The sequence below is a fragment of the Schistocerca serialis genome, chromosome 5, assembly GCF_023864345.2.
Source record: "Schistocerca serialis cubense isolate TAMUIC-IGC-003099 chromosome 5, iqSchSeri2.2, whole genome shotgun sequence".
NCBI classification, from domain to species: Eukaryota; Metazoa; Arthropoda; class Insecta; order Orthoptera; family Acrididae; genus Schistocerca; species Schistocerca serialis.
The window spans coordinates 379998516-380016292 of record NC_064642.1 but is presented as its reverse complement, the minus strand read 5'-3'; the positions used below and the strand labels follow the sequence as shown (position 1 = coordinate 380016292).

The 17777-nt window shown below is 41.4% G+C and overlaps 1 protein-coding gene across 1 annotated transcript in view; it reads right to left on the bottom strand.

The window, feature by feature from the left end:
• Window positions 1-17777, bottom strand: part of LOC126481952 (gustatory and odorant receptor 63a) — a 53766-nt gene that overhangs the window by 15179 nt on the left and 20810 nt on the right. The window contains exon 2 of the mRNA XM_050105911.1: window positions 5415-5668. Coding sequence (XP_049961868.1) covers window positions 5415-5668 — 254 coding nt within the window. The remainder of the gene's footprint in view (window positions 1-5414; window positions 5669-17777) is intronic.

The following is a 17777-nucleotide window of genomic DNA, read 5'->3' as shown; positions in this document are numbered from 1 at the left end:
CGGCATGTATACCTGAACTATCGTTGTCGGTGTTGGTCTGCTGTCGATTCTGATTAGAACAACCCGGTCACTGAACCGTTCACAGTAACACAACCTCTGCCCTACCTTCCTATTCATAACGAATCCTACACCTGTTATACCATTTTCTGCTGCTGTTGATATTATCCGATACTCATCTGACCAGAAATCCTTGTCTTCCTTCCACTTTACTTCACTGACCCCTACTATATCTAGATTGAGCCTTTGCATTTCCCTTTTCAGATTTTCTAGTTTCCCTACCACGTTCAATCTTCTGACATTCCACGCCCCGACTCATAGAACGTTATCCTTTCGTAGATTATTCAATCTTTTTCTCATGATAACCTCCCCCTTGCCAGTCCCCTCCCGGAGATCCGAATGGGGGACTGTTCCGGAATCTTTTGCCAATGGAGAGATCATCATGACACTTCTTCAATTACAGGCCACATGTCCTGTGGATACACGTTACGTGTCTTTAATGCAGTGGTTTCCATTGCCTTCTGCATCCTCATGTCGTTGATCATTGCTGATTCTTCCGCCTTTAGGGGCAATTTCCCACCCCTAGGACAAGAGAGTGCCCTGAACCTCTATCCGCTCCTCCGCCCTCTTTGACAAGGCCGTTGGCAGAATGAGGCTGACTTCTTATGCCGGAAGTCTTCGGCCGCCAATGCTGATTATTTATCAAAATTTAGGCAGTGGCGGGGATCGAACCCGGGACCGAAGACGTTTTAATTATGAATCAAAGACGCTACCCCCAGACCACGGGTCCCTGTATATCAGTCTATTTAGTATACTACTACAGTCATGAAGTTAATCCAAATTATACACAGTCATACATAAAAGATCACATGATTCCAGACATTTTACAGATATTTATATCACATGCATTCACTGTCTCTATCCAGTGAATAGTGCGAGTGTGGAAGTGTTCCAGTTTCATCCTCACAGCTGATACTCTTATTCCCATGTTGCGAGAGACTGGTTTTCAGTTTGCACCACCATACATGTATGCTTGGTAACTGTCAACCATAATAGTCCAATGGAACACTGTCAAACATATTTAGCGCACTTTAGAGTGACGTCAAATTCTATGGAGTTATTACTTGTTATCGATTTTTCATATAGGTGCTTCTAAGATTCAGTTTTATAACCTGAGATTCCATAGCTGTGCCTGTCGAGTGGTAATGCGACTCTTTTTCAGACAGTGCGTTGCTTTCCTTTGTGACAGTGATCTGTCTATCTTCGTTTCTGCCACACACTGGTAAGTTTGATGGGCTCCACATACCTTGGAGCTCTTGATGTGAGTCAAACCTTCCACTCATAATGTCTGTAAGAGTACTGCTGGATCTTTGTTTGTATGTTTGTCACTTTACATCTGTTATTAAAGGGAGTTGGAACGCCCTTTCTCGACAATGTTAAATTTAGTGACTTGGCTTCCCTGTATTTCAGGAACCACTCTAGTCATTGACATTAAACTTTTAAAGGACTTTAAATTGTATGTTCTGAGTCTACTGAACTACAATAATTGCATTTCAGCCACTGCTTTCGGAAATACAATTTTTTAATTACATGGTTAAAATTTTGTGTACTTTTTTGTACGTTATCCTAAATAATTTTAACTATACATAACATTATGATCTTGTTTTATTTCGGTAGACTCAGGATATGTATGTTGTTACTCCCTGAAAATCTTAATACTCTACTCGAAGTAGCTTCTGAGATTTAGGGAGAAAATGCAACAGAAAATGTAAATATTCAGGAACAACCTCTAAAGTTTCACGAGACTGTAACTCATTTAATATATGCTTAATTTTTTATTTTTAGTCGCTCAGAAGCACCCTGCACCATACTGTATATCAACCTCTTGATCTTTTTTCAAGTTCTTTCTTCTTTTCTTCTTTCTGTACTCCATAGTGGCCAACTGTGCTGCATACTCTGTTTCATCGAAGTGAACCTTGTCCATCCATTCAAGTTCTCTGATGCAGTTTGCTGCAGGATTAATTCCCTTATGCTGTATCACTTTCACCCTACCAATGTTGCCATCATTAAAATCAATAACAACATCACTGACCCCCGACTTTAGTGTCTTCATTCCAACAAAACATTTTTTGTTAAGTGAGTCCATATAAGATTATTGGACGACTCATTGGGATTTTGAGTCTGATCATGCAGACAATTCTTCAGTAATTCAGGATTTGTCAAGGCTCTGTAAGTACGTTTTATAATATCCATAACTGCTGCTGGGATGGAATGTTTACAGCTGTATGAAGTGTTTGAGTACTGGGCATTGTGGTAATTACTCCATTAATCAGGTCCAGGAGGGCAAAAGTGGTGTACTGATTTTTCATCAGTTGACAGTCTGTGGGAGAAGGTAGCCCATACTGCTTGCTTCATTTTCAACAAATCCTCAGTATTATTTGTAATGTCCATCTCATAATACTGCTGTAGTTCATCAGTCATTTTGTCTGTCAACCTGCCTCTTATGGTTTTACCATCAGAAAGTTTCCTGTCTCTCAAACTTTGTTTCAACTTCCTCAACCTGGTGCCCATACTCTTCTGGACATGACCTTTATAGCCAACAATCCACAGCCTTCTATATAAAAAATTACCGATCTTATTAGCTCTCAAAGTAATGCACATAAAAATTTTAACATTTTGGATAGGTGTAGATTATATTTAAAAGGTAAAATTAAATACTTCCCACGTGAGATTATAAGTGGTGTGTATATCATTTTATTCAGAAAATTGCAAATTTTATAACGAGATAAAAGTCCGAGGATGTGAAAAACTTTTTTTACCATTTGTAATTAACATTGCAGCAGAGCATGACCGTGAGAGCTCCTACCAGTTTTCTAGCTAAGTACATATTGAAGACACACATGTGACTGCACTCCATAAAAACAGTTCAAATAATAATGAATGGTGCATGCTTACATAAGCATTAATTTGTTTATGCTGACTTGGAATCACTAGATCCGCCACTAAAACACATGCACTGTAAATTATTGAAACAATAATATGCACTATTGTTGCATTACGAAGTGTGTTTATGGAAATGTGGTAGGAATTCTTGTGTAGTCATAAATTTCGTGTGGAGTTTTTACTCGTTGTCTATTCTGCGAGGTGTGCAGCTACATATTTTTCGTTTCGATAGTGATCTACTCGTATCTATCTTCATTCCTGCCAAGCACTGGTGGATTTGACATGTTCATTACTCAAAGTAACCACTCAGCCAACTGCGAGAAGTAATTTAGGGGATCTACAGCAAACTTAAATGACTGTGAACTGAAACCTGTCTTCTCTTGATTACACGTCAAACGCTGTCTCAGACAATATGAAAAATTGTATATCACCTAAAACGTGTGTGTTCTTGCTCAAATGTTAGGTGTAGATGAGGAACTGTCAGATTCACTTCAAACTAAGATTGACTTCATCTCCATGTTAGCCTATCTGTTTCATTGTACAAACAGGTCGTATGTTGGTTCAGTTGATACAAATTTACAAAACAGCTTGATGAACACGAGTGATGATTCTCAAAATTTATGGCAGCTGCCGAAATTGCGAGCAATTGTACAATGAATAAGTTTTGTTTCTTCAGCAGTATAAACTGCTGACAGAGTATTTATCTTTTTCATACTTAGCCTAAGGTTCTCATAATTTGTTAAGCATTAGCTGTCCCTTTCTACAGCAAAGAAGTATGTATAAAGTAGATGTTCACTTTCCAAACAGGTGGGACGCTCAGTAATTACCACTGTCACCCATAGAAGAGTCGACCATTATACATCCCCATAACAATAGCTTGGAGGCTATAACTCCATGACTCTAGCCAGAGGGCTGTCAGCCGCATGTGTGTGCCATGGCGCCATGCCATGGTGACATGCTGCCACACGCAGTAGTAATTGTTTATATTCCAGAAGTATATGTAGTAGCCACTGTCTTGATCAGTCACATGTGAGCATGCATGTGTGCAATGCATTAGCTGCTCATTCTGTACAATTGTAAATGATGTAGCCATGCTCTCTCCATTGTTTGTCAAGTTTGACGTTTTCAGTGCTTAAAAGAGAAGTGTGGTGGTAGATGCACACATGCATGTTGGTGCTTCATAAATTGCTTAAATAATAATACACGCAATTATACTGGTGTGAAGTGTATGTGTATGTCGTTAGGTGGAGCAGTCACTGCTTGTTATGCAGGGGTTTGCATTGAATTGTATACATAAAATGAAACCCCATACTGTCACTGCTCAGTCTGTATAATTGTGTAAAGTGAGAACCCTACACATCGACCATCATGACCAGTTTACTCGTTCATGACAGCAGAACACGCAATTCCAAATTCATTGCAGACAGAGGCAGGTAGAATTCTGAGTAGTGGAAATGGGCTATCTCCATGATGTTGGACAGTGCTCTGCAATATCTATGCTAGTGTGGTGGAGATGTGGGGGCTCTTGCTCTACACTCCTGAACCCTCACACATTATTGAAATAGCCCAACAGTATCATTTAAGTATGTCATAACTGCACCCCGAAATTCATGGAAAGCAGATGAAATTTCAGAAAATTAATTATGCTGAGGATTGAACCAAGGATCACAAGTGGCCATGCCAGATTGGGGTTGGGTGATGGATGGAGAAAGTGACATCATATGGGTGGGGGGAGGAGTGGGGGAGTAATTAAGGTGTAAACTTTAAACCCTCATAACAATGATGCAGATGGACTCAAAACTGTGCTCATATTCACCTTCATCCACTACTACTTGCTACATACAATAGTGTCCAAGCTCTTAAGAAACCAAAAGTTTAAGGAGAATTGTCCTCAAATAAAAGGAATGACCAAAATTTCTGTTCATTGTATGTCAGTTAAGTTGAACACTGACAAAAACACATGTCATTTCAAAGTACTGTACCTGAAAACTAATAATTCTTTACAATGAGGAGGATAATTATCTGACCTAAATAGCTCTACATACACATCTATGCTCTACAAATCACTGGGGTGCATTGTGTCCTGTATTAGGATTTCTTTCCATGCCACTTGTGCGTGAACTGGAGGCAGAATGATTAACTGCCCTGCTTTGATTAGTATAATTTTGTATTCGTAACTCTTAAGCAAGTTATAAATCCAAAAACTTTTTGTGCCTGTAGGCACATCAAAACTTTTCTATAGAAACAGAAATCATTGCACTTCTGCCAGGTGTTGGGTAGTCCATAATAATTTTTGGCAGAAGTTCTATTTCAATATATTCCTTTCAATTGTAACTAGACTTCCTTCTTCACATCACTATACCGTAAATTTATTCCATCAGCAAGGCGAAACAAGCTCCTACCAGCGTTCAGCTTAATTTCAGTGATATACAACAAACAGCCTCACACAAGGCACACCAGAAAGGAAGAAGTACCTGAAATTCCGCCCACTTCTTCAGAAGTGCGACGACCTTCTTTGCCTCGAACCAGTACAATGGGTGTAACAAGAAGCCTGGCACAAGAGAGACAAGTAAGATCACGTTGAAGACGCTGCCATCATAGTTATCTTGGTGCTTCCTCAGGTATATGAGCACGTAGCCAACGACGGAGGTCGCCAAGCCAGACATCACCAGGTAACACGCCAGCGAGTACATGAAGATACCAGAAGTTGGCCGGAACACAGGGTTCGCTGCGAAGATAGAAAATACATGTGTAATTATTGTCCAGTGTTTAACAGCGTGGCAGTTCTCCCTTACAATAATTTAAAAAAGTCTTTTTAAAATGCACCAGTGTAAATGATAGTCACGAAGTTCATATTATCAGCATAAGCTATGCGGATAAATTAAAAAATTTCTAATTTATTACAAGAGCAGTACAAAATTTACAATCACATAATTTTTCAATATATTCACCCTGATTTCCAATGCACTTTGTCGTTGCTCAACGTTTCCAAAACACAGTACACACTGAAAAAAATTATTTTGATTGAGCTGCAAGTTATGTATGCACTACTTCTTTCATCTCGTCATCTGAGGTGAGTCAAAGACCTCTTAAGTCATCTTTAAGTGGACTAAGCAAATGGAAAACAAACTGGGCGAGGTCATGACTGTATACAAGACGCTCCAATAGCACGAGATGTATATTGACAAGTGGAAGAGCGTTCCAATGTAAACAAAGAACGGCGTTTGACAGTAAGCCTCGGTGCACATTTGGAATTGTGTACTTCGACACGTTCCATAGCATTTCAGTATAACTTCGACTCTTTATTGTTGGCGCCTTTTCCAGGGGATGTTCCAGAATTTTCCCTTGTGCTTCCCATTTCAGTTGCCACTTAATCGGCACTCATTGGTTATTCAAATTCTGGTCACGGAACTGCTCCTTGTTGGCAACATTGGTGAAAGTGGCTGGACGTCCTCCTCTTTGTTCGTCCTTCACTCTTATTCCGCCGCTTTTCAGCTGTTCAGCTGGACACTTTGGCACAATAAGACATTACCCCTTAATTGTGCCGAAACTCTCCTATAGATTCCATCTCCTAGTACAGCTTCACCCGATAAGAAACCTCATTATGAAACACTGTTGTTGAGGTCTGTAGAGAAATTAGTTTGGGCAGTGAGCGTTATTTGCTGTTATTGGCTGACGCTGTGGCGTCACTAAAGAGCAGTGTCTGCCTCGTCAACAGCGTTATAACTTACGGGCCGCGCATTTATGCGATGTACTTCTAGTATGTTTTAGTTTCTAATGAAATAAGGAAATGCAAATTTATATTCTGCTATTGCTAGAACATTACTTCTACATCGAGTAACTTCACCACTTTTTAACAGACAGTGCTGATTTTTAAATTCACGTATCCATCGAATAAAAATAAGCAAAAAACGTGCTAAGTATAGTCTGTTTTTGCAATTTTCGATCAAAGTAAAAGTTCCAAATGAGCTTTCAGTTTACTGAGTTTGCTCTGAGAAAAGCTTTAATAAGTAAACAAGACCTATACAACGCTCATTTGCATTTTAAATTCATCATAAGTTCAAAAGAACTTCAGTTAACAAGTGAACATTGTCGTTTTCGTTCAAGAAATTATACAGGTGCCTTGTTTGTAGAAAGCATTTGAATTAGTTAATCAAACCAGAACATCCTTCAAAATATCTAGTGGCAACTGAAACTGAACTTTATCCGAGAAGGTAAGGTTGACACTGTAGGCAGGGAATATCCGAATTATTTCCTCGAAAAAAATTGTAACTTTTCTGCGCAACAGTGCTCAAGGAAATCGAGTTACCAGATAATGTCCCCTTTGACTCTTAGAACCCGTTTTGATCCCTCTAACAAACATCTGATTTGATTCAGTGAAAATATTTTGCCCAGTATTCAATTAATTTCTCCAGACACAAATGCACTTTTTTATTACTTTCTTCGTTGTGAAAACGTCGTTTCGTTGATGATACCTGACTTTGAAGATCTTTAATACGTTTTTACAATTTTCATACAAGCATTTCTCCTGCGTAATGCCGCTACATAAATCTGTAAACTGACTTTATCTGAATTACTGTATTAGAAACAACTTCGTGTGTAAATCTATATTGATCAGCGCCCTTCTCCCATGGTGACAGCTTTTGCAAAGTCCCTATGCTTCTTCTATGGATCTCACATTTGTTGAAAGGATCTTTCCCTTCTTATGTTACACATGGTATGCTAGCACTAGTGCTAATACTTCAAGCTAAATTACATGACGGAAATGCTTCACTCTTAAGCACGGTTTCCGCGGTAAATTTAGTAGTTCCGGACGCAAGTCTCTAATGCAGTTTCTGTGAAATTACGAGGGCATATTGCAGCGTTTGCAACATTCAACGCGACTTTTCTACAGCATTTCGACACCCAAATCCTCCGCAAACTTGCATCACGAGAGAACGCATGAAGCACTACTCCCGTCCCTTTAGTGCTGCGATTGTGAGAATTACAGCCAACAACAGTACAACCCGGCGTTGCTTGCACACACTCAAAGCACTTTCACTTGCAATTAACCCACTTGACAAAAGTAGCTAAGCGAAAACGACACAGTCTCCATCATACAAATTTGGGCACAAAGTGTTCCACTGACGTCATGCGCACAGTGGCAAAAACGTGTTTGCTTCTGCGCAGCTTTTACTGTGACCTTCCGGGCGAACTGATGTGAAAATGCTGCAAGCTGCCGCAAGCAATGAATATGATGACCTTGGCCGCAAGCGAAGAGAACTGTGCCATATAGCGTTGGCTAGCGCAGTAAGCAGTACTGCTAACCTAAGAATGATTAAAACGGAAGTTCCGATATTGATTTACCCTCGTAATATACTCGCTGTTTTAAAGAGTTGTGTTCTGAGTTAATCTTTCACAACATAACAGTAACTCAATGTTAGTATAGTTAGTATAGTTAGTATAGTGGTGTGTAAGTAAGAATACGAAAGCGTGATGCGTTCTGCGCAAAAGAGAAAATAATACTTAGCAGCGTCGACATGGTGCTCTCTGCCTCTGCCCCACGCTGTACGCTACAACTGTTGCCTACCCTGGTAACTATGAGTAGCAGCGTTGGGGTAAGTGCCACAGTGGGCCATTGTTTGTGCTTCTCTACAGAAATTTATTCATTCTGAAAGATATCGTTGCCGCGTCTCAACATAATACTCTGCGTGTGTCCTTTATACCACCCACAATGAACATCGCAACGGCAAAGTACCTTCACCATACCTACCTAACAAGAAAATCAGTGGTAAATGTTCTATGTGCACCTAAAGTGCACATTACGGACAGACCCGTCAGAATGGCGCTATTGGCCGGTGCATCACGTGGTACACGGCCCCTTGCTATGGCGTATCACTCCATCACTTGCCTTCTTACGCGCACACCAGTAAAACAGTCGTGCATGATCTCTTCACACTGGCTGCTGAAGACTCGCCCCGTATCTCATGCGCAGCCTGCCACACAGCTGGCTCTTCGAAGGAAAGAAAATGTCGCTGTATAGTTGACAATACTGGCCATATGGAGGAGGGTAAAAGGAATGTTCTCTTGGACTGCTTCCTACAATATGCTTGCTTGACAGCCGCCCACAGTCTGATCAAGAGATCATGATATCTATAACTGCATATATGTACACACAGCAAGTCATTGCACAATGCGCGGCCGAAGACACTTCGTACCAATGTTGATTTTCTCTCCTGTTACATTCGCGTATTGAGCGAGAGATAAAAGAGTATCTGTATGCCTCTGCACACCCACCAATGGCTCTTATCTTACTATTGTGATCCCTACGCGAATTATACAATGGTGACAGCATAAAGGACGCACAGTCTTCTTCTAGTCTAGCGGGGTTTCGTGAGAACTATGTTGTCTCTCTGCCAAGTTACCGAGTATTTCTGTAACCCTTTTATGTGGACTATATCAACCTCCTACTATCCCATCAGCATGTCTGTGAATCCTGCCGGTGTCAGTTTTGATTCCTACTTCCTAAGCACTCCAAAATAAGAAAAATACTCTACAATTGGTCGCACTATTGTCTTCTATCGTACATCCATTGCAGACATACTGCAGTCTCCCAGAACCATACCAACAAATATTTCTAACTGGCTTCCTTAACGTTGATTTTACTCGTCTGTCACATTTCATATCTGTTCTCAGTTGTTGTTGCTGTGGTCTTCAGTCCTGAGACTGGTTTGATGCAGCTCTCCATGCTACCCTATCCTGTGCAAGCTTCTTCATCTCCTGTACTTACTGCAACCTACATCCTTCTGAATCTGCTAGTGTTTTCATCTCTTGGTCTCCCTCTACGATTTTTACCCTCCACGCTGCCCTCCAATGGTAAATTTGTGATCCCTTGATGCCTCAGAACATGTCCTACCAACCGGTCCCTTCTTCTTGTCAGGTTGTGCCACAAACTCCTCTTCTCCCCAGTTCTATTCAATACCTCCTCATTAGTTATGTGATCTACCCATCTAATCTTCAGCATTCTTCTGTAGCACCACATTTCGAAAGTTTCTATTCTCTTCTTGTCCAAACTATTTATCGTCCATGTTTCACTTCCATACATGGCTACACTCCATACGAATACTTTCAGAAACGACTTCCTGACACTTAAATCTATACTCGATGTTAACAAATTTCTCTTTCTCAATACTACCTTCAAATATCGGGCAGCGTTTTCCCACAAGTTTAATAAACACAACAGATACACATGACAGAGACTTAAGTCGTCAATAACACATTGTCCTTTTCTATTTACAACAGCATGCCAACGCTGGGGTAACTTTTCGATTCCGCGACTGTAGATATCTCGTTGTTTTGAGGCGAAGAACTCGTCGACCCACGTTCGGAACGGATTGTCATCCGGCAAGAAAATTCCTTGAAGGTTGTTCGATAGAGGGCGGTAAAGGTGAAAGACAGAGGGTGCAAGATCAGGTGAATAAGGTGGATGCGGAATGATTTCTCACACCAGGTCCTGTATAGTGTTTTCTGTCAATCCACTAGAATGCGGGCGTTCGTTACCGTGGAGTAGCATCACTTCACGCATTCTTCCTGGTCGTTATTCTGGGACTGCGTGTGAAAGACAGTGATCGTCAACAGTGATGGTTACACCTCGGGGAAACAATTCGTAGTACACCACATCGTCGCTGCTCTTCTGTGGTCTTTGTGCGGGGAGATACTGCTTTGCTTGGGTTCAACAATTCCTTTCTTTTCCTTGTGTTAGGATAAGGACACCATTTATCGTTCCAGTAACGATACAGGATAGGAATGGTAAGTGTTGTTCACCAGCTAACTGGTGCCGAGAAAGCAGAGCTGCACATATGGCCACTTACTGATTTTTGTTATTTTAGCTTAGATCATGCAGTACCCACACATCCGATTTTCGAACATACTCCGTTGCACGCAATGTCGCACGATGGTGGAATGATAACATTTTCTAGTTCTCCAGTACATTGGCACGGATCAATGTGTGTTAATGCGTTTGAAAGATCTTCATCAAACCCCAAATGTCTTCCTGAGTGTGGAGAGCCACTAACGTCAAAAAGATCCTCCTCGAGACGAGAAAACTACTTTCCTGCCGTGCTCTGTGGCAGATGTTTCTGGCTGCCTCCGCTGCTGTCATCCTTCTGCAGAACTCAAACAGAAGAATATGTTGGAAATGTTTCGATTTCTCCACTTGGCGCTCCATTTTCTAGCGTCCACAGCTCCATTCGCTATTTCCATATGACAAAATGACAACATGTAAACTCAAACAGCAAGAGTGAAATACAAATAAGAAATTAAAATCGATAAATAAACCCACAGCAACCGAAATACGAGGTGCTATCCAAAATTTTCAGGACTGGTGCTGCCATCTGTTGAAAACGTCACCCTCCAAGTAGTTCTCATCCACACGTACACACCAGTCCCAGCGTTTCTGCCACTGGTCAAACGTTTTCAGGAAGTCCTGTTCTTTGAGGATGTTTATCACCGCCAGCAATGCTTCTTGAATCCTCTCTAGAGCGTCGAACCGCCGGCCTTTCAACGAGTTTCAGTTCTGGGAATAGCGCGAAGTTGCAAGGTGTCAAATCTGACGAGTACGGTGGGTGGGGTGCAACCGCCAAGTTGTTTTTTGCCAAAAAGGTCCAGGTGAGCAAGGGCATGTGACAGGGCGCGTTTTCAAGGAGCCGTCGCAAGACGTTGCAGTGGTACGCGGAATTCACTGTTTGGCTGGGTGGGACGAATTCTTTGTCCACAATTCCCTTGGTATCAAAGAAAACGATGATCATGCTCTTCACTTTGCTCTTCACCTGTCTCGCTTTTTTGGGTCTTGGAGAGCCCGGTCTCTTCCACTGGTAGGATTGTTGCTTTGTCTCTGGGTCATCACCATCTCTCGTCGCTGGTGATAACCTGTGACAAGACGGTTGGATCTTCAGATGCGGTCTGACAAAGGTCCGCGCACACTTCATCACGCTGTGCTTTCTGATCGGCGGTCAAGATCCTAGGCGCAAATTTTGTGGCGACACGATGCATGCCCAGTTCGTCAGTCAACAACATTCGTTGACATTTCCAGTAACCAATACCCACTTCATCCGCAAGGTTCTTAAATGGTTTAACGTCGATCCGCACGATTGTTGAAAAATGGTTTAATGGCTCTGAGCACTATGGGGTCACCAGTCCCAGAGAACTCAGAACTACTTAAACCTAACTAACCTAAAGACATCACACACATCCACGCCTGATGCAGGATTCGAATCCGCGACCGTAGCGGTGCCAGACTGTAGCGCCTAGAACCGCTCGGTGCACGATTTTTGAAGTTTGGCAACAATGTCTGGCGTTGTGCAGCTAGCGGGCCTTCCAGTGTGAGCATCATCTTCGACATCTGTACGGCCCTAAACCGAGCAAGCCACTCAAACACACACATACGGCTCATGCTCTGTCCCCCAAACACTTGTTGAATCATTGCAAGGGTCTCCTTAGCACTTTTCCCGAGATCTGCACTGTATTTGATACACATGCGCTGTTCTGTTCCATCGTAAAATCGCCACACACTAAGCACAGAGCATTACGGAAATCACTATGGACACGCAAAACTTTCTCCCAGCTGAATGCAACTCCGCACACTGACTTATCAGATATGCAGCTCTAGCCACGTAGCAGTGCAAAGATCTACTACTCCTACTTTCCATATGCCAGCACCCGTCCCGAAAATTTTGGATTCCACCTCGTACCAACACGCAAAACAAAAACGGTAGAAACTTATGAACCAACTTAATATTTATACGATGTGACATGCTCAAGATGTTCACCACTAATCTGGTAATTGGGTACTGTTCTGTTCTTTCCCTTTATTACAGATATTGTCTGCTATTTATACATATTTAGAGAGAGCTCCTTACACCAACTGAAAATTTTTACGAAGTCTTTCCACATTTTCTTACAATCGTCCAACAAAGGTACCTTCCTGTAGGCGAAAAATCTGATAATGCTGCTGTTGGTGTCCGGTAAATCGTTTGTGGATATTGAGAAGATAACTGACGTTGACAGCCTGGGTAGCCGTTCGTGTCAAAGCATCACTATCGGGACAAGTAGGTGTGCTGGCCCCGGATCGAATCCACCCAGCGGAATGTCGATGAGAGTGCGTGTGCAGGCCAAGCAGCCGGGTTGTTCTTTTTAGGTGGCTTCCCATATCCCGTTTGGTACCCAAGGTAGGCCTCAGTTACACGACGACCGGCCGGAGTGGCCGTGCGGTTCTAGGCGCTACTGTCTGGAACCGAGCGACCGCTACGCATTTAGAAAACTTTCGCTTACTTTCACGTAACACCGCACGCAGACAGTTTGGGGTACGTATGTTCCATCCCAGGCGGTAATGGAGAGGCGACAGGAAGAATATCCGGCAACCCCTTAAATTAACCATGCCAACTCCGTTCATAGCCGTGTCGACTCTTCGCTAATGAAGCATTAAGGCACAAGAAAAAGAAGAAGAAGAGAACGTCATGCAAACTATTACACTTTCATGTGCCACACTTAACATTACTTTCGTGTCCATCCAGCATAACCTACTGGGTTCTATACGTCAAACAAGTATCAAGCCAGTCACGTACTTGCGAAGGTACTCTATGTGATAATATATTGATTGGTAGTCAACAATGAGGTTCAGTGCCACGCCTTTCGGATATCTAGAAACGATAACATTTCCTAGTAATCCCCTACGCTTCACTGGCATACTCGGCTGACAGGGCAATCCTAGAAAAACAGTGTACATGCTTCCCCAATTACATCTGGGACGTCGCTTCATGTGATTATAACGATGTTGAGTATTTCCATTTAGTGTTCTGCATTTTTTAGTCGAGTCCATAGAGACACAGATGCTCAAAACAGCCACCAGCGCCGCGCTAGCAAAGCTGTTTGATTAATGCTTTCTTTGGGCACCTTCTTTGCTTTGATGCGAACAAGCTTGTGAATGATATTTATCACTGCCCCAGGACCAATGTACACTTTCTTAGTTCTGTCTCGATATAAATGACGCTTTTTAAGCTCCAGAGTCTCTACTAAGGTGACAGTTCCTGGGTCCTTGCAGAGCTACGGACGACAGTTTCTGGGTCTGTCTTCCAGGAAAGTTCGGGCACAACTAAACCACTTAACCACATTGTCAGGCTTTGAGGAATTCTCTTCGTGGAGGGTATTAACTTTATCATAAATTGCCTTACTGGTTTTTCTCTTCAAAACATTAAACAAATCACATTTTGAGCTCACAGCTTCCTAAGCGAATGCACCATCTTTGGTGCTGTTCTATACCGAGCTTCTGCAATGAAATAGCGTGGCAAAATTTAGTTGGTTATCACTATGAGGACATTTCGTTGCTATAATACTCGGATCGTAAAGCTATTCTTCATTGACATGTTATGTATTTTAATCTTTTGCTGCAGTCAACGTTTGTGATTAGTTAGAAGTTTGTATTGGTTGCAGATCTGAAACCGAATCCCTGCCTCAGTGGGCATTATGCTACCAACTGTCTTCCATGAACACAGGCAATGCAATTGACAGCACATCAGGTGACGATGGCAGGGCTCCATGTTCGAATCCGACACAGCTATAGCTATGTTATTGCATACTGTAGCCTTCCATAATACAAATTTTTGACCTTTATTATGTATCGACATATCGTCCATAGCTAGTAAGTTACAAAGCTGACACTGAAATTTTCATGTTCTAGAAGTTGAAGCTAACGTGTGTACGAAAGCTCAATGAAGAATCATTGATCTTCCCAGTACTTAACATTGCTTCTTTTCTACTTTTATAATTGTTCAAGTGAATTCCTTCATTAGAACTCTACTAGGTGGGGTGTATTATGCTATAGGGGGCAACTGTAGAGTATATGAACATTATTAGCGAGCACCTGCATCTCAACACATGCACCCCTTCGTACTTGATGTTTTCCCCGACGACGTCTTCCAGAAGAATAGCTCACTATGTCACAAGGCCAGAATTATGGTGCAGTCTTTTGAGAAGCATGATAGCGAACTCACGTTGCTGTCGGTCACCAAATTCGCCTTATCTGAACCTGATGGAACACATATAGGGCGCCAATCATCAGTGACTGGTTTCGACTGGATATGCATTGTTATCAGATTTCTTATGACCTACTTTCCCCTCTGCTGTCAAGCAGCATTGCCACATTTCCTCTTCCCCACTCACCCCCACTCACCCCTATGATATCATAACCCAAGATGGTGGAACAAGGCTACTTGTCTTGAGTTTAAGTGAGAAATTCAACAAATGGAACATGGTGGAAACAGTCCATTTGTCTTAAGTTTGAAAAAGTTTGGAAACTTAAAAAGTCCACTTGTTCAAACTTACAGATAATTTTAAAACCAGGGCAGCCATAGCAAAATAATTATACATGAATATGGTCACACTATCTGGATGGCAGCCACTGCACACACTCTGGCAACATACTGGACAACTCACAGCTTTTGTTGCCAGCTGGTACAATAACTATTATGTTGGTGGCAAACACACAGAAGGATGTCGGCTTCCAGGCTCAACACTTTTCTGGGTAACATTTACCATGAGCATCGTCTGCTGCTTGACACAGACCCACCCAGAAATATATTTTAATCTGTAAAGTGATGACAGTTCGTGATTTTAACATAGATTAGACATTCATCGTTGGTGATGGCTTTTATCAACTGAAGAAGAGTGGTAACTTTGCCTAGCCATGCCATCTGTTACTCTGTGGCATTCCGTAATAACTTCCTGTATCATATGACTTAGTATTATGTGCTCCAGAAGCTGCAACTTAAAAGTCTAATCGACTTATATAAGTCTAATCGACTTATATAAATACAGCTACATCGGACTATTGGACTTTTCATTTAGTTTCGTATTTTAATAGTTTTGTCCCCTTATGTAAACAGCTGTTACATTATACTACTTAGTCAATTAATTAAGTTCTAAATTAAAAGAATCCAAGATGGCCTTCCAGACAGTAGTTCTGCTTTCCACCAATAGTATGTTATTTGTGGGGTCACTGCACTCACTCCCTTACCTACTTTTACCACTACTCTGGCATCACACCTAATACTCCAGACAGCCAGGGAATGGGATTGTTGTGTATAAGACATAGCAGATGTGTTCTGTGCATAATAGTGAAAGATGAAGAGTCAGAAATTCATTCAGTCGATTCCAGACAAGGAAACTGTCTCACAGAGTTGAATATAAGCATTAAGCCCCCCCCCCCTCCTCTCTCTCTCTCTCTCTCTCTCTCTCTCTCTCTCTCAGTGTTCTGTTCATTGTATGTTTGTGCGTATGTGGATGTGTGTCTGTGGGGGGTGACGTAGAATTGTTTCCAGATTTTGAATTTCCAATGTCACCAATATCTGCACCAATCATTGAGCCTCTAGCTTTGCGCAATGCACTGATGAATGAATGTGTTCTTATTCTCTTCAACATAACAGCTGACGCATTCCTCAGAGTGAGATTTCAATACAGTGGTAATTTTTGATAATCCACGATTTTTTTACACGAAAGTGGCGTTATCAGATTGTAAATGGCATCAGATATGCAAGAATAAAAAAAAAAAGGCACGAATGTTCCATGATGGTGGTGACATTGCTTAAATGGCGACAGTGAAACTATACAACAGTGAAAATAACACGCAGTGCATACGCCGTCAGGAATCTACATTCACAAAGTTGACGTATGCTAGAACCATCCAGCAAATGGTGGACGATAGTAAATGGTTCAAATGGCTCTAAGCACTATGGGACTCAACTGCTGAGGTCATTAGTCCCCTAGAACTTAGAACTAGTTAAACCTAACTAACCTAAGGACATCACAAACATCCATGCCCGAGGCAGGATTCGAACCTGCGACCGTAGCGGTCTTGCGGTTCCAGACTGCAGCGCCTTTAACCGCACGGCCACTTCGGCCGGCGGACGATAGTACTGAGTGGTATCCTTATATATATGAATTTTATGAAAACGTTTAGCTTGACCATTAAAACACTTGTCTTCAAATGAAAGAATTCATTGCTAAGCATTTCAGAGAGTGTTGCACATCAGTATGCAGTAAGTATGACACATCAGCATCAGTGCCAGGTATTCAAGCAGAATTGTATGCATATTTGAAATTCTTTGAGCATCTAACTACATCGAACCATACTAACTGAATAAATAATTGTCTCTAAGCAGTTTTACTATTTCCTTGGGCCCAATCTCCGAGATTTTGTGATACATGTAGAATGAGTGTAAAAATACAGCATGTTTGATGCAGAAAGAAAAAGGAATGCCTTTGGTTTAACAAGACAGATTTATTTTTGCTGTTAACAAAGTAAAAAAACTTTTTAAATAACAATGCTTTTTTACAAATTATAATGCACAAATAATTGTATCAATACACACACACACATATATATATATATATATATATATATATATATATATATATGTGTGTGTGTGTGTGTGTGTGTGTGTGTGTATTTGCAAATTACAGTATGTCTTAGATATTTCCCATTAGATTTATCAGATTGTTGCAATGTTGGAGATAAGAGTGTTAGTAGTTGTTGTTGTAGACATTTTTACATGAGATGAAATTCAACAGTTGCAGTGTCATAGCACAGTTTACACTTTATGGTTCAATTAGTGTAGCACATTTTTACACTTTACAGATTAACCTTCATTTTTCACAAGAGTACTTGGGAAAATATGCAACACTAAATTTCATCATGGTTTCTGTGGCCAAGAGCAGGAACAACTACACTCATGTATGCATACTGTGCATCAGAAACAGTTAACTAACACACATAGTGTGCAAAACTACACACACATGGTGTGCAA